General features: G+C 40.0%; 1 protein-coding gene across 1 annotated transcript in view; it reads left to right on the top strand.

Annotated features, from left to right (window-relative positions):
* Pgant1 (Polypeptide N-Acetylgalactosaminyltransferase 1) overlaps positions 1-16,076 on the top strand; it is an 84,034-nt gene that overhangs the window by 61,806 nt on the left and 6,152 nt on the right. The window contains exons 7-8 of the mRNA XM_068364775.1: positions 1,043-1,156; positions 13,793-13,936. Of these exons, the coding sequence (XP_068220876.1) occupies positions 1,043-1,156; positions 13,793-13,936 (258 nt within the window). The remainder of the gene's footprint in view (positions 1-1,042; positions 1,157-13,792; positions 13,937-16,076) is intronic.

Here is a 16,076-nt window from a genome sequence, read left to right as displayed (position 1 = left end):
TGCTTTCTCTGATCCCAGTACTTCAGCACCCTGTTTTGAGAAATTGGCACCACTCAACAAGTGACCACTCTTCTTACTTTGGAGCCAAAGGTAAAAAGCGAAGAGTCTTTGACAGCAGCTTGGGCTTGGCTACTCAGCGACGTGTGCCGCCTGTCATTAACTACCTCATTAACGAATTCTACGGCCATTCTTAGCTCTGCTGAAGACATTCCCTATTTTAAAGGATTCTAGTTTGTATAGGTATGAAAAATACAAATTAATTTCAAAATTTGTTATGTACTGTACAGTATATATGCATCGAAACTAATATAATATCAATCTCAGTTTTATATTAGAATGAAAATACTTTTTATTTTTTTTCACAATACTTTATATGGATGGTATTTTAGTTAACTATAATTCCAAACTGAATTTCAAACTTTTCAAGGGAAAGTAATCTCAATAATTTAATTAAAGTTTGCAATTTTATTACAGTTTCTAACTGGTCATTATTTAATAGAAGACAACTTACAGTGCTTAGTTGAACACCAGTAAAATTGACAACCCTTTTTATCACTTGGGCCTATAGTCAGTAGTTAGTTATGCAAATTGTGATAAACACCTAAATAAAAATGAGAATTTGTTATACTGTAGTTTAATCATAATACTAAACTGTTCATTGCTTGCTTTAGTATGATACTAAGCTATTCCTAGCTTGCTTTATTATGACTTAGCTGTCCTATGCTTTTGGCTATAAATGTAAATGATGCTAAAGATATTGTTAAACAAAGTACCTATAAGAAATACGAGATGTTTTCTTTTTGAGTTTTGAATCAACTGAGCATTGTAAACACAGTTCTTTACGCTACCCTCATTTTATGTTGTTTTACATACATAATTGTTTTGTGTTTGTCTCAGTATCTATGTATGCAATATGTGTGCATTGCTTTTGCTAAAGGTTTGTTTGTCCTGTGTATGAATTTGCTTCTTTACCTTTTCGACACGACATAACTCACTATCTTGACCTAACTCTTTGACTTTTGACTTGCAATGACTCGAACAGGTACGAAACATTGGTTCGAACATATGTGTTGATATCTTAGAGCGGGAAGATTTGGATAACAACGAATACAACCTAGGCCTTTACTCATGTGAGCATGCTCCTCTACGCAACGAGGTGAGTGATTATTTTTCATATCTAGTTTAAAATAGAAATCAGGGGTTACAGCACTTTAGATGTTCTTAGGCATTGTGTGTTTTGATCAGTTCATGCTCATTGATATGCAATTTTTACCAGAATATGCTTCAACCTTCAGAATATCTCGTGAAAAGAAAGATCTCATGTAAGTGGACCTGAAAGTTAATGGTTATACATGAAGTAGTTGCCTTGGTATTAAAGATCAGAAGAGAACAGCTTTTCTTGTCCTTTTCTTCTTACATGAAATGTGTTATAGGCAAACTTTTTTTTATGAATTTTAGAGTTTCATTGACATTAAACATTCATTATCCTAGTCTTTTTCAGGATTAAGAATATTGTCTTACAAACTATATTATTTTTTCTTTATACAAGCTAAAGGTTTTCTCTGACTAGAGCTTTCCCACCTTTCAAAGATCTGGTTCTTTTACTGCCACACTACCATTGTGATTGAAGATGCTCCTTTCTATTTGTAAGGTAGTCATCAGTTGCTCACCAGAAGGCAAAGACAGTAAAGGGAACTTTGTAAAGTGGCAGGAATTTCTGTGAGCATTTTCCTTTGTTAGTAGGGCTCACTGGCAACAGATGGCACTGATCAGTTAGGTCTTTTGTTTACATCTGGATTAAAAAAAAAAAAGAGCGCTTAATATGAATGATGTTTTTCACTATTGCTGAATAATGATAAATGCATATTTGATTTTAAAAATGCATGTTTTATAGAAAAACAATACCTACAGTAGACAGTAGTGTACTATTGTCAAGGGCTTGAATTCCATAATTAGTTTTGAAACGTCCATTGTGGGTTTTCAGCGAATTTTAGTAGGGCTCATTGTCAATAGATGGCACTGATCTGAGAGCAATGCACAATTTTGTAGAGGAGTTTTCTGTTATTTCCTTGATTGTCTTTGACCATGAGGGGTCAGATTTTCAACCATATCACTAATGAGTCACCTTCTACCGATATTTCTGAAATGATGCACTGAGGCAAATTTCCATTCAATGCACAATTCACAGGATGGGTCATTTAGCATTCCATCAGATTAATCCTTTCCTGCAGTGCTGAAAAAAACTGAGTTGGAGTCAAGTTATAATGGATTGTTGTCAGGTACAATATTAGATGCCCATATAACATTCGTCCCTTGGTTATTTTATTTAACTTAAATACAGTATAATTGGACAGTCCATCTTTGGATTATTTCATTGGAAAGAAATCTGTTCTTAAACACTGGAAGGGGTTACATGAATGTTTCTGAATTCACGCTTATTTCAAATATTTCACTTAGATAAAATATATTGCACTGCACATTATTCATTCACGTTTGCATATATAAAATCATACATTATTTGATCATAATAAGTGTGAAAGAAAAGGTCATATTAATGCTTAAAGTAATAGTACTTTTACTTGGATTTTTATAGTTTTTATGTAAAATCAAAAGTTTTTTTTATAATTAGAAGTACAGTGCTGTACTTAGCTATATAATAGCTGTATCTTTTCATTTTTTTATGGCCTCCTTGATCCATGCACTGGATAAGAGAGGTTACATCAAGTTTCTAGAAAACAACAAAATATTACCATTAATAATAAATTCCAAGGCAGGAGATTGAACACTATCATTGCCCTGCAAGAGGAAAACATTAACATGAAGGTCCTCTATATTCAAGTTGTTTTGCATTGTAATGGCAAAACCAGTGAGGAAAGGTTCTTGCAGTCATTCTTTCATTCCATTTATAAATCATGCCACTCTTGCAAATGTTGAGCTGTTTTATATAATTTCTGGTTGTTAAAATTTCCCACAAAGTCAATTGCAATGTACATGTTTCCCTGACATTAGCAAAGACTGGCATTGCATTATGTTATTGAAAGTCATGGGCTTGTTTTTTTTCTTTTTATGCAGTGTCAGTATTGTAATTTAGCAATTAGGATTTTACATTGTTGAAATTTTATTGTATATCTGTAGATTGGTTACTGAGAAGTAAATTCAATTAACTGTAATGCACTGCTAAGATGTTTGTAAAGCAAACTTTAGAGCATGTTGCTTTTGAAGGTTATGACTGTTTTTTCATGCAAGAGTATGTACAGGACTCCTGTGATGACTGAATTATGGCCAGAACAAACATGTAGTATATATGTACATTTCACAGATAATCTTTTGATTGACAGGTGTAAAGATGTTAGGAGTTCTTTTATGAAGGTGAGTTTTAATTTAAGCCAAAGAAAAATATTTTTTGGAATCCTAGACTGCATCAGTTAAGCAAGAAGAAGTTCTCTCCCTCTTGGAATTATACGAGGCTTTACCTTGGGAACCGTCAATATAAGATTAAGTGTTATGCAAAGAAAAATCTCTCTCTTCCCATAGCTGCGTAACAACAATACAAAGCCAGACTTATGCTTTGACAATCTTCAGAGAAATGAGAAGAGTACTTATAATATGGGTCTCTACAGTTGTCACACATTTGTAGCATCCAGTCAGGTAAAGATTTGACATTAGTAGTGTTTATTTTTTATCAGGAAAAGTACTAAATATACTTTTATCTAATTTTAAGGCTTATTACTTACCATGTTTTGCATAACTTTATTTTTAGGTTTTTGTATTGGAGTTTTCTTTTGGTTCATTACTCATTGCTACTTGTTTTTGTTCAAGCAAGTACTGCATATCAACTTTAGATGAAAAGCAATAAATAACGAGCACTAGTTCCGTAAAGACTTTTCATGTCTTATAAATACAAACAATTGCCTTACTAAATCGTGTTACCTTTGTACCTGTGTAGACCAACAAAAAATGTGAGAGGTAAATTTTGCTTTATCTAGGAGAAAGTACATTTTGTAAGTTGAAGATTACTGTACCGTATTCTGTCTTTGTTCTAATTTTTCTAAATAGATTTCAAGTTCATACATCTTGAACCAGTTCAGTGGGGACTGGGGAAGAACTATCCTTCAAGATGTTTTGTATATAGAGTATAATACATTATCATCATCATCATCTCTTCCTACGCCTATTGACGCAAAGAGCCTCGGTTAGATTTCGCCAGTCGTCTCTATCTTGAGTTTCTAAATCAATACCTCTCCATTCACCATCTCCTACTTCACGCTTCATAGTCCTCAGCTATGTAGGCCTGGGTCTTGCAACTCTTCTAGTACCTTGTGGAGCTCAGTTGAAAGTTTGATGAACTAATCTCACTTTGGGAGTGCAAAGAACATGCCCAAACCATCTCCATCTGTCCCTCACCATGATCTCATCCATATATATTTTTAAAATGTTTTCCCCATATTTTAAAGAGAACTGTCTAAAAAGAATGTAAAGTTTTCAGTTTTGTGGCTAGATGGAGACCCACTGGGTACTGCCCCCTATTTGAACTTGGCAAGCTTTCTTCCCACTGTATTGTCCCTCATACCGGGGAGAGAGAGGAGGTCGGTGATGATCAACTCGAACGAACACTTGAAGAGGATTTACTTTATCAAAATTCATTGTAATTTCCTATTTATGGAGGGTTTCTCCGCACCCATCCCCAAATCCTGCAGTGAACGATGATAACTATTTGATCAGTCCATTTTGTTTTATGTAACAATAGATTACAATAGTTTTTTAAAAGTAGAGTACAATGAAAGCTGACTAATAAGTCACCCCACAGCCAGGCTTTCTAATCTCAACCCCCCCAAAAAATTCAATATATTTTGCAAAACAATGATTTTTAAATATTTAACTTAGCCGGTGAATATATAATAGCTGCAACTCTGTTGCTCGACAGACAAAAAACAGTAAAAACTCGCCAGCGATTGCTATACAGGTTGCGGGTGTGCCCACCAGCGCCAACTGTCGGCCAGATACCACTCTCGATGTAAACAAAGACTCAATTTCTTCTCTGTCGACGTGTCGACAAGACGTACTTTACTCGCTGTTGAAACCTGGAGTTTTTCCCATCATATTTGGTGAAGTACTTTAATTTGGTTTGAGCTTTCGCAGTACAGGTGTTTTTCTTCAAATAAATCCTTGAACTCTTTTTTGGATCGGATTAATTGTTGATGACTTAGATCGTTTTTTGGAATTTTCCCTTGACCAATTCAAAATGGCTGACCTTTCACAAGTTCCCAAGTTCAGAAAATGTAATGCTAGGGACTGTCATAGGCGTCTTCCAAAGGCTTCTCTCGACCCTCACACTGTTTGTTCCAATTGTCGGGGTAAAACCTGTCAATTGGAAGATCGGTGTGAGGAATGCGTGGGCCTTTCGGAATTCGATTTTATCGAATTTGAGAAGTACACACGCAGACTAGAGAGAGATAGGGTAAGGAGAAGCTCTTCTAGGTCGGTAGATTTTTCCTCTCCACATGCCCTTCAACCTAATCCTTCCCCTGTAGTGGTTGTTCCTAACCCCCCTCCTAGCACTCAGGAACCATCGATGGCAGACATGATGCGTGCTATCCATGCCTTGGGGGAGAGAGTTGAGGCCCTTGCAAGTGACCGCAATCAACTCATGGCGGACGTAAAGGAACTAAAGTGCCAAAGTGCCGTGGAAAGTGTTAAAGTGCCTAGTGTTTCTCAAAGTGTTGTGAACAGTGTTGCGCTTGAGGGTTCGTCTGTTCGTGCCTGTCGTCCTCCTAGTCCGGGACCTCTTGCAAGCTCCCAAGCCCAGGGGAGAAGCAATGTCGTACGACTCATGGGTTCGAGAGGCCTTGATCAGCGAACAGACGTTCCCTCTATGGTATCAGGCGTATCTCCCCAAGATCGCCCCTACCAACGTAAGACGAGAGAGCCCGTTTTTACCTCGTCGTCCGAAGGTGTTTCTCGTAAGAAACCTTGGACCAAGGTCTCACGACCTTTGAAGCGTAAGTCGGTCCCTTCAGGACAAGTCCAACGTCCCAGTTGTAGCCACTGGGTCAGTTCGGACTCGTTGCCGTCATCTGATGACTGCTCGCCGCCTAAGAGAGGCAAAGCGGTGCCGCCTCAGTCGCTCACCCCGTCTGTTGCCGCACCTGCTGCCGTAGACCCTAAATGGGTGTTGCTGCAGGACATGCAGTCCAAGCTTGCGTCCTTGATGGAGGACTTCAATGCGGAGAAGGTTGCTGCTGAACCTTCTGGCCAACAACCATCCAATCGGTCTGTTGTGCGTCCTGTTGGCGCTGAGGTAACTTTCTCACGTCTACCAGTTGGGGTTGTACCTCCACCGATGCGACCCAGTGTGGGTTGCCAGCCGCACGTTGACGTTAGGCGACGCACGGAGGTGGTTGTTGACGTTCAGGACGTTCAGCAACCATCAGAGGTGACTTGTTTTGACGTGGTGCGTCAACCTCCGCAACCCGGTATGGTGTTGACTGCACAACCCAGACGGTCTAAACAGTCTGGGGTGGACGCTGTGCGTCCTCGCGCAACCATGGTTGTTGACAGTTCACAGACTGTGCAGCAGTTCCATGACGCTGCGTCCGGCTCCGTCACGCATGCACCAGTGCGACCGGACTCAGCGAGCCAAACGTTGCCCACTCCTTTGCCGTTTCCTCATCAGTTTTCGGAGGAGGAACTCTCAGATGAGGACGTTGCTGAACCACAAGAGGATCAACCTTCAGAACTTGACGAGCCTAAGGCAATTCAACCATCTTTGGACTTTAGAAAAGTCTTGGCTGTATTTAAGGAGTTGTTCCCTGACCACTTTGTTTCTGTGGTTCCGCGTTCGTCGCCGTCAGAGTTTGTTTTAGGCGTGCCTGCTACCGCACCTGCCTTTACTAAACTCGTTCTCTCTCGCTCATCCAAGAGAGCTTTGCGGCTGTTGGGAGATTGGTTAGAGACTAAGAAGAGTTTAGGAAAGACAGCATTTGCCTTTCCCCCATCTAAACTCTCGTCTAGATCGAGCGTCTGGTATGCCATGGGAGAAGTTCTCGGCTTGGGAGTTCCTGCCTCTGCCCAGGGCGACTTCTCAAGTCTTGTAGACTCTCCCCGCCGCCTTGCCATGAGACGCTCGAAGATTTGTTGGTCACCATCGGACCTGGACCACCTTCTTAAAGGTATATTTAGGGCTTTCGAAGTCTTTAACTTCTTAGACTGGTGCTTAGGAGCCCTGAGCAGGAAAATCTCTTCTGCAGACAAGGATGTTTCCTTGCTCATTATGTCCTGCATGGACAAGTCCGTCCGTGATGGGTCCAACGAGCTAGCCGCCTCATTCACGTCCGGAGTCCTGAAGAAGCGAGAGTCTCTATGTTCTTTCCTGTCTGCTGGAGTGACGCCATGCCAAAGATCTGAGCTACTCTTTGCTCCCCTTTCCAAGTGCCTGTTTCCTGAAGTCTTGGTAAAGGAAATTGCCTTATCTTTAGTTCAGAAGGACACCCACGATCTAGTTGCGTCCTCGGCTCGCAAAGCTCCCCCTTTGCCTACATTGTCTGCTAGACCGAGGATAGACACTCCAGCGTCTCGCTTTATTCCGCCCTTTCGTGGCAGAGCCTCCAGCAGAGGAGGTGCTCGTGCCGAAGGGAAGCGAGGGAAGAGGAAAGGATCCAAGTCCTCTAAGGGCAGAGTCTGACTGCCCGCAACTTCAGACAGCAGTAGGAGCCAGACTCAAGAACTTCTGGCAAGCCTGGGAGAAGAGAGGCGCAGATCAACAATCTGTGAAGTTACTCAGAGAGGGGTACAAAATCCCTTTTGTACGCAAACCCCCTCTAGCGACGTCCCCCATCGATCGATCTCCCAGGTACAGAGAGGAAGAAAAGAGACAAGCCCTGAAACTGGAAGTGTCTCTTTTGCTAGAGAAGGGAGCGGTGGTCAAAGTCTCGGACCTTCAATCACCGGGGTTTTACAACCGTCTCTTCCTAGTATCAAAGAAGACAGGAGGTTGGAGACCGGTGCTAGACGTCAGTGCTCTGAATGTCTTTGTCACAAAGACGAAGTTTTCCATGGAGACCACAAAGTCAGTCTTAGCAGCGGTCAGAAAGGAAGACTGGATGGTCTCGCTAGACCTAAGGGACGCCTACTTCCACATCCCCATTCACTCAGACTCCCAACCTTTTCTGAGATTCGTCTTCGAAGATGTGGTTTACCAGTTTCGGGCCCTGTGCTTTGGCCTAAGCACAGCTCCTCTCGTATTTACGAGGCTGATGAGGAATGTGGCCAAATTCCTCCACTTATCGGACATCCGAGCCTCCCTTTATTTGGACGACTGGCTTCTCAGAGCTTCTTCCAGTCGTCGCTGTCTGAAGGATCTCAAGTGGACTCTAGATCTGACCAAGGAATTAGGACTCCTAGTCAATTTGGAAAAGTTGCAGCTGGTCCCATCCCAAACTATTCTGTATTTAGGGATGGAGATTCACAGTCAAGCTTTTCGGGCTTTTCCGTCGGCCCTCAGAGTAGATCAAGCCCTGCTCTCCATCCAGAAGATGCTGAAGAAAGAACGCTGCTCAGTCAGGCTGTGGATGAGTCTGGTAGGGACGCTGTCATCCCTGGAACAATTTGTATCACTAGGAAGACTACACCTCCGTCCTCTTCAATTCCATCTGGCTTTTCACTGGAAAAAGGACAAGACGCTAGAGGCGATCTTGATCCCGATTTCCGGAAAGATAAAGTCTTGTCTGACTTGGTGGAAGGACAATATCAACCTAAGAGAGGGTCTTCCCCTGGCTGTTCAGATACCCAACCACGTTCTCTTCTCGGACGCATCGGACTTGGGCTGGGGCGCGACGCTGGACGGTCGGGAATGCTCAGGTCTGTGGAACTCGAGTCAGAGGAGCATGCATATCAACTGCAAGGAGCTGTTGGCAGTTCATCTGGCCTTGAAAAGCTTCGAGTATCTCCTTCGAGGCAAAGTGGTGGAAGTAAACTCGGACAACACCACGGCCTTGGCGTACATCTCCAAACAAGGAGGTACCCACTCACTGACGTTGTACGAGATCGCAAGGGACCTGCTCATCTGGTCAAAAGGTCAAGACATCTCCCTAGTAACGAGGTTCATCCAGGGCGACTTGAACGTCCTAGCAGATTGTCTCAGTCGGAAAGGGCAAGTAATTCCAACCGAATGGACCCTCCACAAGGATGTGTGCAAGAGACTTTGGGCCACTTGGGGTCAACCAACCATAGATCTCTTTGCAACCTCGCTGACCAAGAGGCTTCCAATCTATTGCTCTCCAGTCCCGGACCCAGCAGCAATACATATAGATGCCTTCCTCCTAGATTGGTCACATCTGGATCTCTACGCATTCCCACCGTTCAAGATTGTCAACAAGGTACTGCAGAAGTTCGCCTCTCACGAAGGGACAAGGTTGACGTTAGTTGCTCCCCTCTGGGCCGCGAGAGAATGGTTCACCGAGGTACTTCGATGGTTAGTAGACGTTCCCAGAAGTCTTCCTCTAAGAGTAGACCTTCTACGTCAGCCACACGTAAAGAAGGTACACCAAAGCCTCCACGCTCTTCGTCTGACTGCCTTCAGACTATCGAAAGACTCTCGAGAGCTAGAGGCTTTTCGAAGGAAGCAGCCAGTGCGATTGCTAGAGCAAGGAGAGCGTCTACCATTAGAGTCTACCAATCGAAGTGGGAAGTCTTCCGAGACTGGTGCAAGTCAGTTTCTGTATCCTCGACCAGTACCTCTGTAGCCCAAATAGCTGATTTTCTCTTATACCTGAGAAAAGGACGATCCCTTTCAGCTCCCACTATCAAGGGCTACAGAAGCATGTTGGCATCGGTCTTAGATCTTTCCAACAATAAAGATCTGCAAGACCTCCTTAAGTCTTTTGAGACCACTAAGGAGCGTCGTTTGGCTACTCCTGGGTGGAATTTAGACGTGGTACTAAGATTCCTCATGTCAGACAGGTTTGAGCCTTTACAGTCAGCCTCCCTGAAAGATCTCACTCTTAAGACTCTTTTCCTGGTATGCTTGGCCTCGGCTAAAAGAGTCAGTGAGATTCATGCCTTCAGCAAGAACATCGGATTTTCGTCGGAAAAAGCTACTTGTTCGCTGCAACTTGGTTTTGTAGCCAAAAATGAGCTACCTTCTCGGCCTCGGCCTAAATCTTTCGATATTCCCAGCTTATCGGAGATCGTAGGCAATGAACTAGAAAGAGTCTTATGCCCTGTTAGAGCTCTTAAGTTCTATTTAGATCGTACTAAACCTTTACGAGGCCAATCTGAAGCTTTATGGTGTTCAGTTAAGAAACCATCCTTGCCTATGTCAAAGAATGCTTTGTCATACTTTATCAGATTGTTAATACGAGAAGCTCATTCACATCTGAGTGAGGAAGACCGATCTTTGCTTAAGGTTAAGACGCACGGAGTTAGAGCTGTAGCAACTTCCGTGGCCTTTAAGCAAAATAGATCTCTGCAAAGTATAATGGACGCAACCTATTGGAGAAGCAAGTCAGTGTTCGCGTCTTTTTATCTAAAAGATGTCCAGTCTCTTTACGAGAACTGCTACACACTGGGACCATTCGTAGCAGCGAGTGCAGTAGTGGGTGAGGGCTCAACCAATACAATTCCCTAATTCCATATCATTTTAATCTGTCTCTTGAAATGTTTTTAATGTTGTTTTTATGGGTTGTCCGGAAGGCTAAGAAGCCTTTCGCATCCTGGTTGATTTGGCGGGTGGTCAAAGTCATTTCTTGAGAGCGCCCAGATTAGGGGTTTGATGAGGTCCTGTTGTATGGGTAGCAGCCCTTGATACTTCAGTTCCTAGGGGTCTGTCAGCATCCTAAGAGGATCGCGAGGCCCCGTAAGGAAGACGTACTTACAAGGCAGAGTAATCGTCTAAGTCGACATCCTTACCAGGTACCTATTTATTTTGTTTTTGTTATATTGATAACTTCCAAAATGAAATAAAAATCTTAGCTTGTACGATGTAAACATATTTTAACTGGGGTCTACCCACCTCCTTGGGTGTGAATCAGCTATTATATATTCACCGGCTAAGTTAAATATTTAAAAATGATATTTTAATTATAAAATAAATTTTTGAATATACTTACCCGGTGAATATATAAATTAAACGACCCTCCCTTCCTCCCCAATAGAGACGCAGTGGGATGAGAAGAAATTGAGTCTTTGTTTACATCGAGAGTGCTATCTGGCCAACAGTTGGCGCTGGTGGGCACACCCGCAACCTGTATAGCGATCGCTGGCGAGTTTTTACTGTTTTTTGTCTGTCGAGCAACAGAGTTGCAGCTATTATATATTCACCGGGTAAGTATATTCAAAAATTTATTTTTTAATTAAAATATCATTTTTATTAAGATTTCTTTGTTTGAAAGTTATCAAACAGCCTTATCCTGGCTAGTACAGTGGTAATGTGTTTGCTTAGCATTCGCATGGCGGCAGATCGATCCCACCCCCGGACTGTGAGTTTAAGATGTTTACTGGGAAGGCCACTGCTTTGGTTGGACATCAGAGTGGGATGTTGAGGTTGCTCGGCTGGTGAGCATCTATTTTGATGAAACTGGAACTGAAACAAGACACCTTTTAACCTTTGTTTATTTTGATTCACCTTTACCAATTTGTGAAGAAGCAGGCAATTGACCTTTCATTTTATTGAAGCGGATGAAGTTATGAAAGGATTAAAGCATTGTTTTCCTGGGATGAAATTGCTGTATTGAATAGGGTGCCCTTTATTCCTCTTATAGCTATGACAAATAAACAAGTATTTCCCTAAAAAGATCAGGGGGCTCATACCCTTTTACCCCCGGGGTATTTGGAAATTTCCAACCCTTAACCCCCAGGGGGTTATTTTTTTCCCAGCACATTTTGCAGTATATATTTTTTAAATTGCTCTAACAGCCTTAATTTTTGTCATAGAGAGGTCAGGTTGGTGTCATTCTCTTGGAAAATGCCTGAATTTTCTCAAAAAATTATCAAAAAATATAAAAAACTAATTTATATAGCATCTTTTTGCAAGGACGTACCGGTACGTCCATGGGGGTAAAGGGATGGCTTTTGTGAAACGTACCAGTACGTCCTTTGGGGGTAAAAGGGTTAAAGAATTTGTTGTTCTTCTGACACTATATGCAAGCAAATCAGTAACATGCATGCACTGTTAATAAAAGTCCTGTCAGACTGCACGTAGGAGCTCTGATGTTTTTTTCTGTTTTGGATGTACCTGAGAAAAGAGATAGAGAAGTAATGAATAAACTATGCTTGAAAGAAATTAAGAAATATGAAATATATTTAGATGAGTAGCATGTTTATATATAGCTTATATATTTAGATAAGCTATATAAACTATGAAATGGTACATGTCAACCTTATCAACAGAAAATCAGCAAATTTGAACCTTCTGAAGTTCCACCAATTTAACTACCAAATTATTCCACTATCTGGTCATATGAAATCAAACTTCTAGACTACTGTGCTGTATTAAACCTTATGATAAAAATGGAACTCTGTTAGAATTAACAGTACTCTAGTACCATGGTATAGTCTGGGGAGACCTGAATACAAAGGATGGTCAGAATTATGAAAAATCTTGTACAATATCCAAAAGGAACTCTAACTAAGTAACAGTACCAGAGATTAATATCCAGGTTAGGGACAAGGAATCTAATGGACCAAGTTTCTATCCAACAAGTTAAGATGAGAGTTAGATGCTGAATACCAGACAGGAGAACAATATTCAAAACATATTAGAATGCAAGAATTAAAACATTTCCTCGAGATAGATTAGTATCAAAACTCTTGAAAGACTCTATACTTATCAGGTTGTTTGGTTTATATTTGTTTGTGGAGTTGCCAGAGAAAATCATCATCTCTTACATTAACCTTTTTTCAGAAGTCCTTTAACCCACCGGCTCTCGATAATGATCCCATATGGGAGCCTGTGGAATGACAGACATTAGCGTGCAATTACAACTACAGTTTTAACTAGATACTGTACTTTGGGATGCATTTGACACTCGGAGTTCCCTGACGAGTGAGGTGTAAAGTAATGGGACGTGATGATTGTGGTACATAATGTGAATCTCTAAACAGATCCTCTAGTTCTCAGTTAATAGAGTGGGACTTTAACAACTCAATTCCCTGTCAAAATTTTTTTGTCAAAGTTGTAACAAATGAAGTATGTTGCCGGTTCGACTGCTGGGAGTTAATGGACCTGCAGTATATTAATTGCCTGCGTCAAGTAGCCTCTTTCATTTCTTTTTATCCATAAACATGTCATAACATAAAATTGATCTAACGAGTACCAATGGTTTTGTATGGAAAAATTAATTTGTTTTTAAAGACAGATATTTTTATGGGACTTAGCTTTGAAAATTTAAAGGGAACTGTTCACGAAAATGGCCAGTCTCTGATATATTAGTTGATCATCATCACTATTAATTGTTCTCTTAAAATATTGTGTTATATAATAGAAAATTTAAAGTTTTATTTATAAGAAAATACTGTATGCACAATTTGTTTGAAATAAGAAACATGGTAATATGATCTACTTGGTATGAAAATGCAAATACAGCTATAGCAATTGGAGTTTATGTTAAATGATGAAGATCATTGTTTGCTAAGAAGCTTGAGGTTTTGTATTGTAATTCAGATAAAACATACATAAACTTTTCTATGTAAAAAGATGACAAATCAGGAAATATGTCTTATTTAACGTTCCTATATCTTATTACTGGTTAGTGTATTTAAGAATGCTGAAAAACATATTAACTGAGTATCTTTTCAGTTTATGTCCTTTACTAAAACGGGAGAATTGCGACGAGAAGACGTTTGTGCGGAAGTGCCAACTTTCTTTGCCAAAACTTATGAAAATGTGAAGATGTCTACATGTCACGGACGGAGAGGGAATCAGGAATGGGTCTTAACTCAGGTACTGTATTGTCTATTGCTGTATTCAGTTGCAAAGTTTATGAGTAATCTTCATAATTAGTTTTTGTTAAGATCAACTTCTGTAGGTTTTAATCACTTACAAATTTTCCGTTGTCCTCTGTAAGTTAAACCGGGTGTTTTCAAAAGTTTATCAATTATGTAATGAACAGTAATTTAATAGGTATTTGTATCAATGAGTAAATATTTAAAGATGCTGATATACCTGTCAAGTTTCTATATAAGTCACGCAACCTGATCCAAAAAAATAAGTAAAAGAAAAAGGTGACTAGATTTTACACCAAGTCTTGCATTCACATATTTTCAAATTGTTTAGTTTTGTCAACTGGAGGTTATTCTTAGTACTAAAATAGTTAGTAGTATATGGATATAAACAATTAATGAGTTGACCCACAAAATGGAAACAAAAGTGCTTAATCGAAAAAACTGCGAAATAAATAAAATCTGTAGTCTTCTAAAATATAAAATAAATCATTGGAGTTAAGCAACGTAGCTCACGACCTCTGGTTGGAATTCAAGAAATTCAGATGATTGCATTTTGTCTGGAGAATATCTATATCTCATGTTTCAAATAATATTTTAATGAAAACAATTTGTTTTTATTGCCAAGTAACCTTGGAATATGATGATTATGTCTTTATGATCCCCAGTGATGAGGAAAATGAGACTTATGCATACTGGAGTCTATTCAATCAACCCCTACAAAAAATGTTTAAACCCATTTTCTCAAAACTTGAAATTTTTGGAAAAAATTTCTTACTATTTTTTTTATATTTACAATTTTTGTCATCCAAATAAGAAAAGATAGAGAATTTTATTGCCTAAAATCCAGAAAATAACTTTATTTGAAAATCTCAAACTTCCATTTGAAAAAGTCACAATTGAAAGTGTTTTTATACATTTATAAAATACATATTATAAAGATTAAGTTATAAAAAATTCCTCTCATTTTTATATATAAAATTATCTTTCAAATGCCTTTTTAATAGAGGAAATCAGTCGAGAAGCAAGAAAGTAGGTAGAGTTCTTACCCAAAAATATCATTACAGTATTTCATTGAGCTGAGTCGTGTTCCTTAAAAGTAACTAACAATGACACACTGAAATATATCAAAGAACTGTATGTATTGTTCCTATGTGTATACAAACATTTCATAATTTAAAATATGAAATATCTTCATTGGAGTTGGAACGGGTTGGTTCTCGCAGGCGAGTAGCCAACCCCACCAGCCTGTCGAAGACTATTCACTTCTGTCTTCTGTCACAACGAGTATGGACGTATTATTGCATCTTATCCAAGACTGCAGAATCTTTTTCTTACACCTTTAGATTAAATGGTGATATTGTCTTCATATATGATAAGGGAAGAAAGCAGGATTGCAAGTGCATATTGAAGACTTCTTTGCTTTTGATAAACAGTTGATAAATCCAATCACTCTTTAGGAGCATACAGTAATTTTTACAATTATCCTTTTTGTTATCATGTATAGATTGTGGCCTCCCCATGCACATTCTGTCGGCTATGTGTTGGATGAAGTTGGGCAACCTCTCTCATCTTCCTATATGGACCAGGTTTGCTACTGTCTTCTCTCATTGCAGTTCTTTGGTACTCCATGTTGAAAAGTTGGCACCTCTCAATGTTGTCATTGGTTGCAACTGACAGCCACAGGCTGGTGGTATAGGATCCTGTACCCTGTGCCTATGGTATTAGTATGAGGTCAGTGCCAACTTCCCGCTCCAATTAACAGAAAGAAGAGTACAGGTTATTCCTTCTGTCTCTGCCTTTATCAGAGATCCTTCCCCTACTGTTGTTGACAATCCTGGTCCATCATCAGCCCTGATAGCATTGTTGGGTTTGTCTTTAGGTTAGAGTGCTCGTATTTGTTAGGGGACAGTGAATCTCTAGAGCAGTCTGCTGCACCATCTACTGTACTACTGCGGGATATTTGGTTACTCAGGATTTGTCAGCTCCTAAGGTACTGGACTTTGGCCCATTAGCAATAGAGGCAGACAATCTAGAGTCAGTGTTCCTTCGTGGACATTCTTGCACTCATTTGTGAATGCAATGGACTGGGTGAGATGACCTTTGCTCCATCTTCAGGGAGAACTTTGGTCATTGATCGG

Source organism: Palaemon carinicauda, chromosome 41, assembly GCF_036898095.1.
Source record: "Palaemon carinicauda isolate YSFRI2023 chromosome 41, ASM3689809v2, whole genome shotgun sequence".
Lineage (NCBI taxonomy): Eukaryota > Metazoa > Arthropoda > Malacostraca > Decapoda > Palaemonidae > Palaemon > Palaemon carinicauda.
The sequence above is the reverse complement of the archived record's forward strand: the minus strand, read 5'-3'. Positions and strand labels throughout refer to the sequence as shown.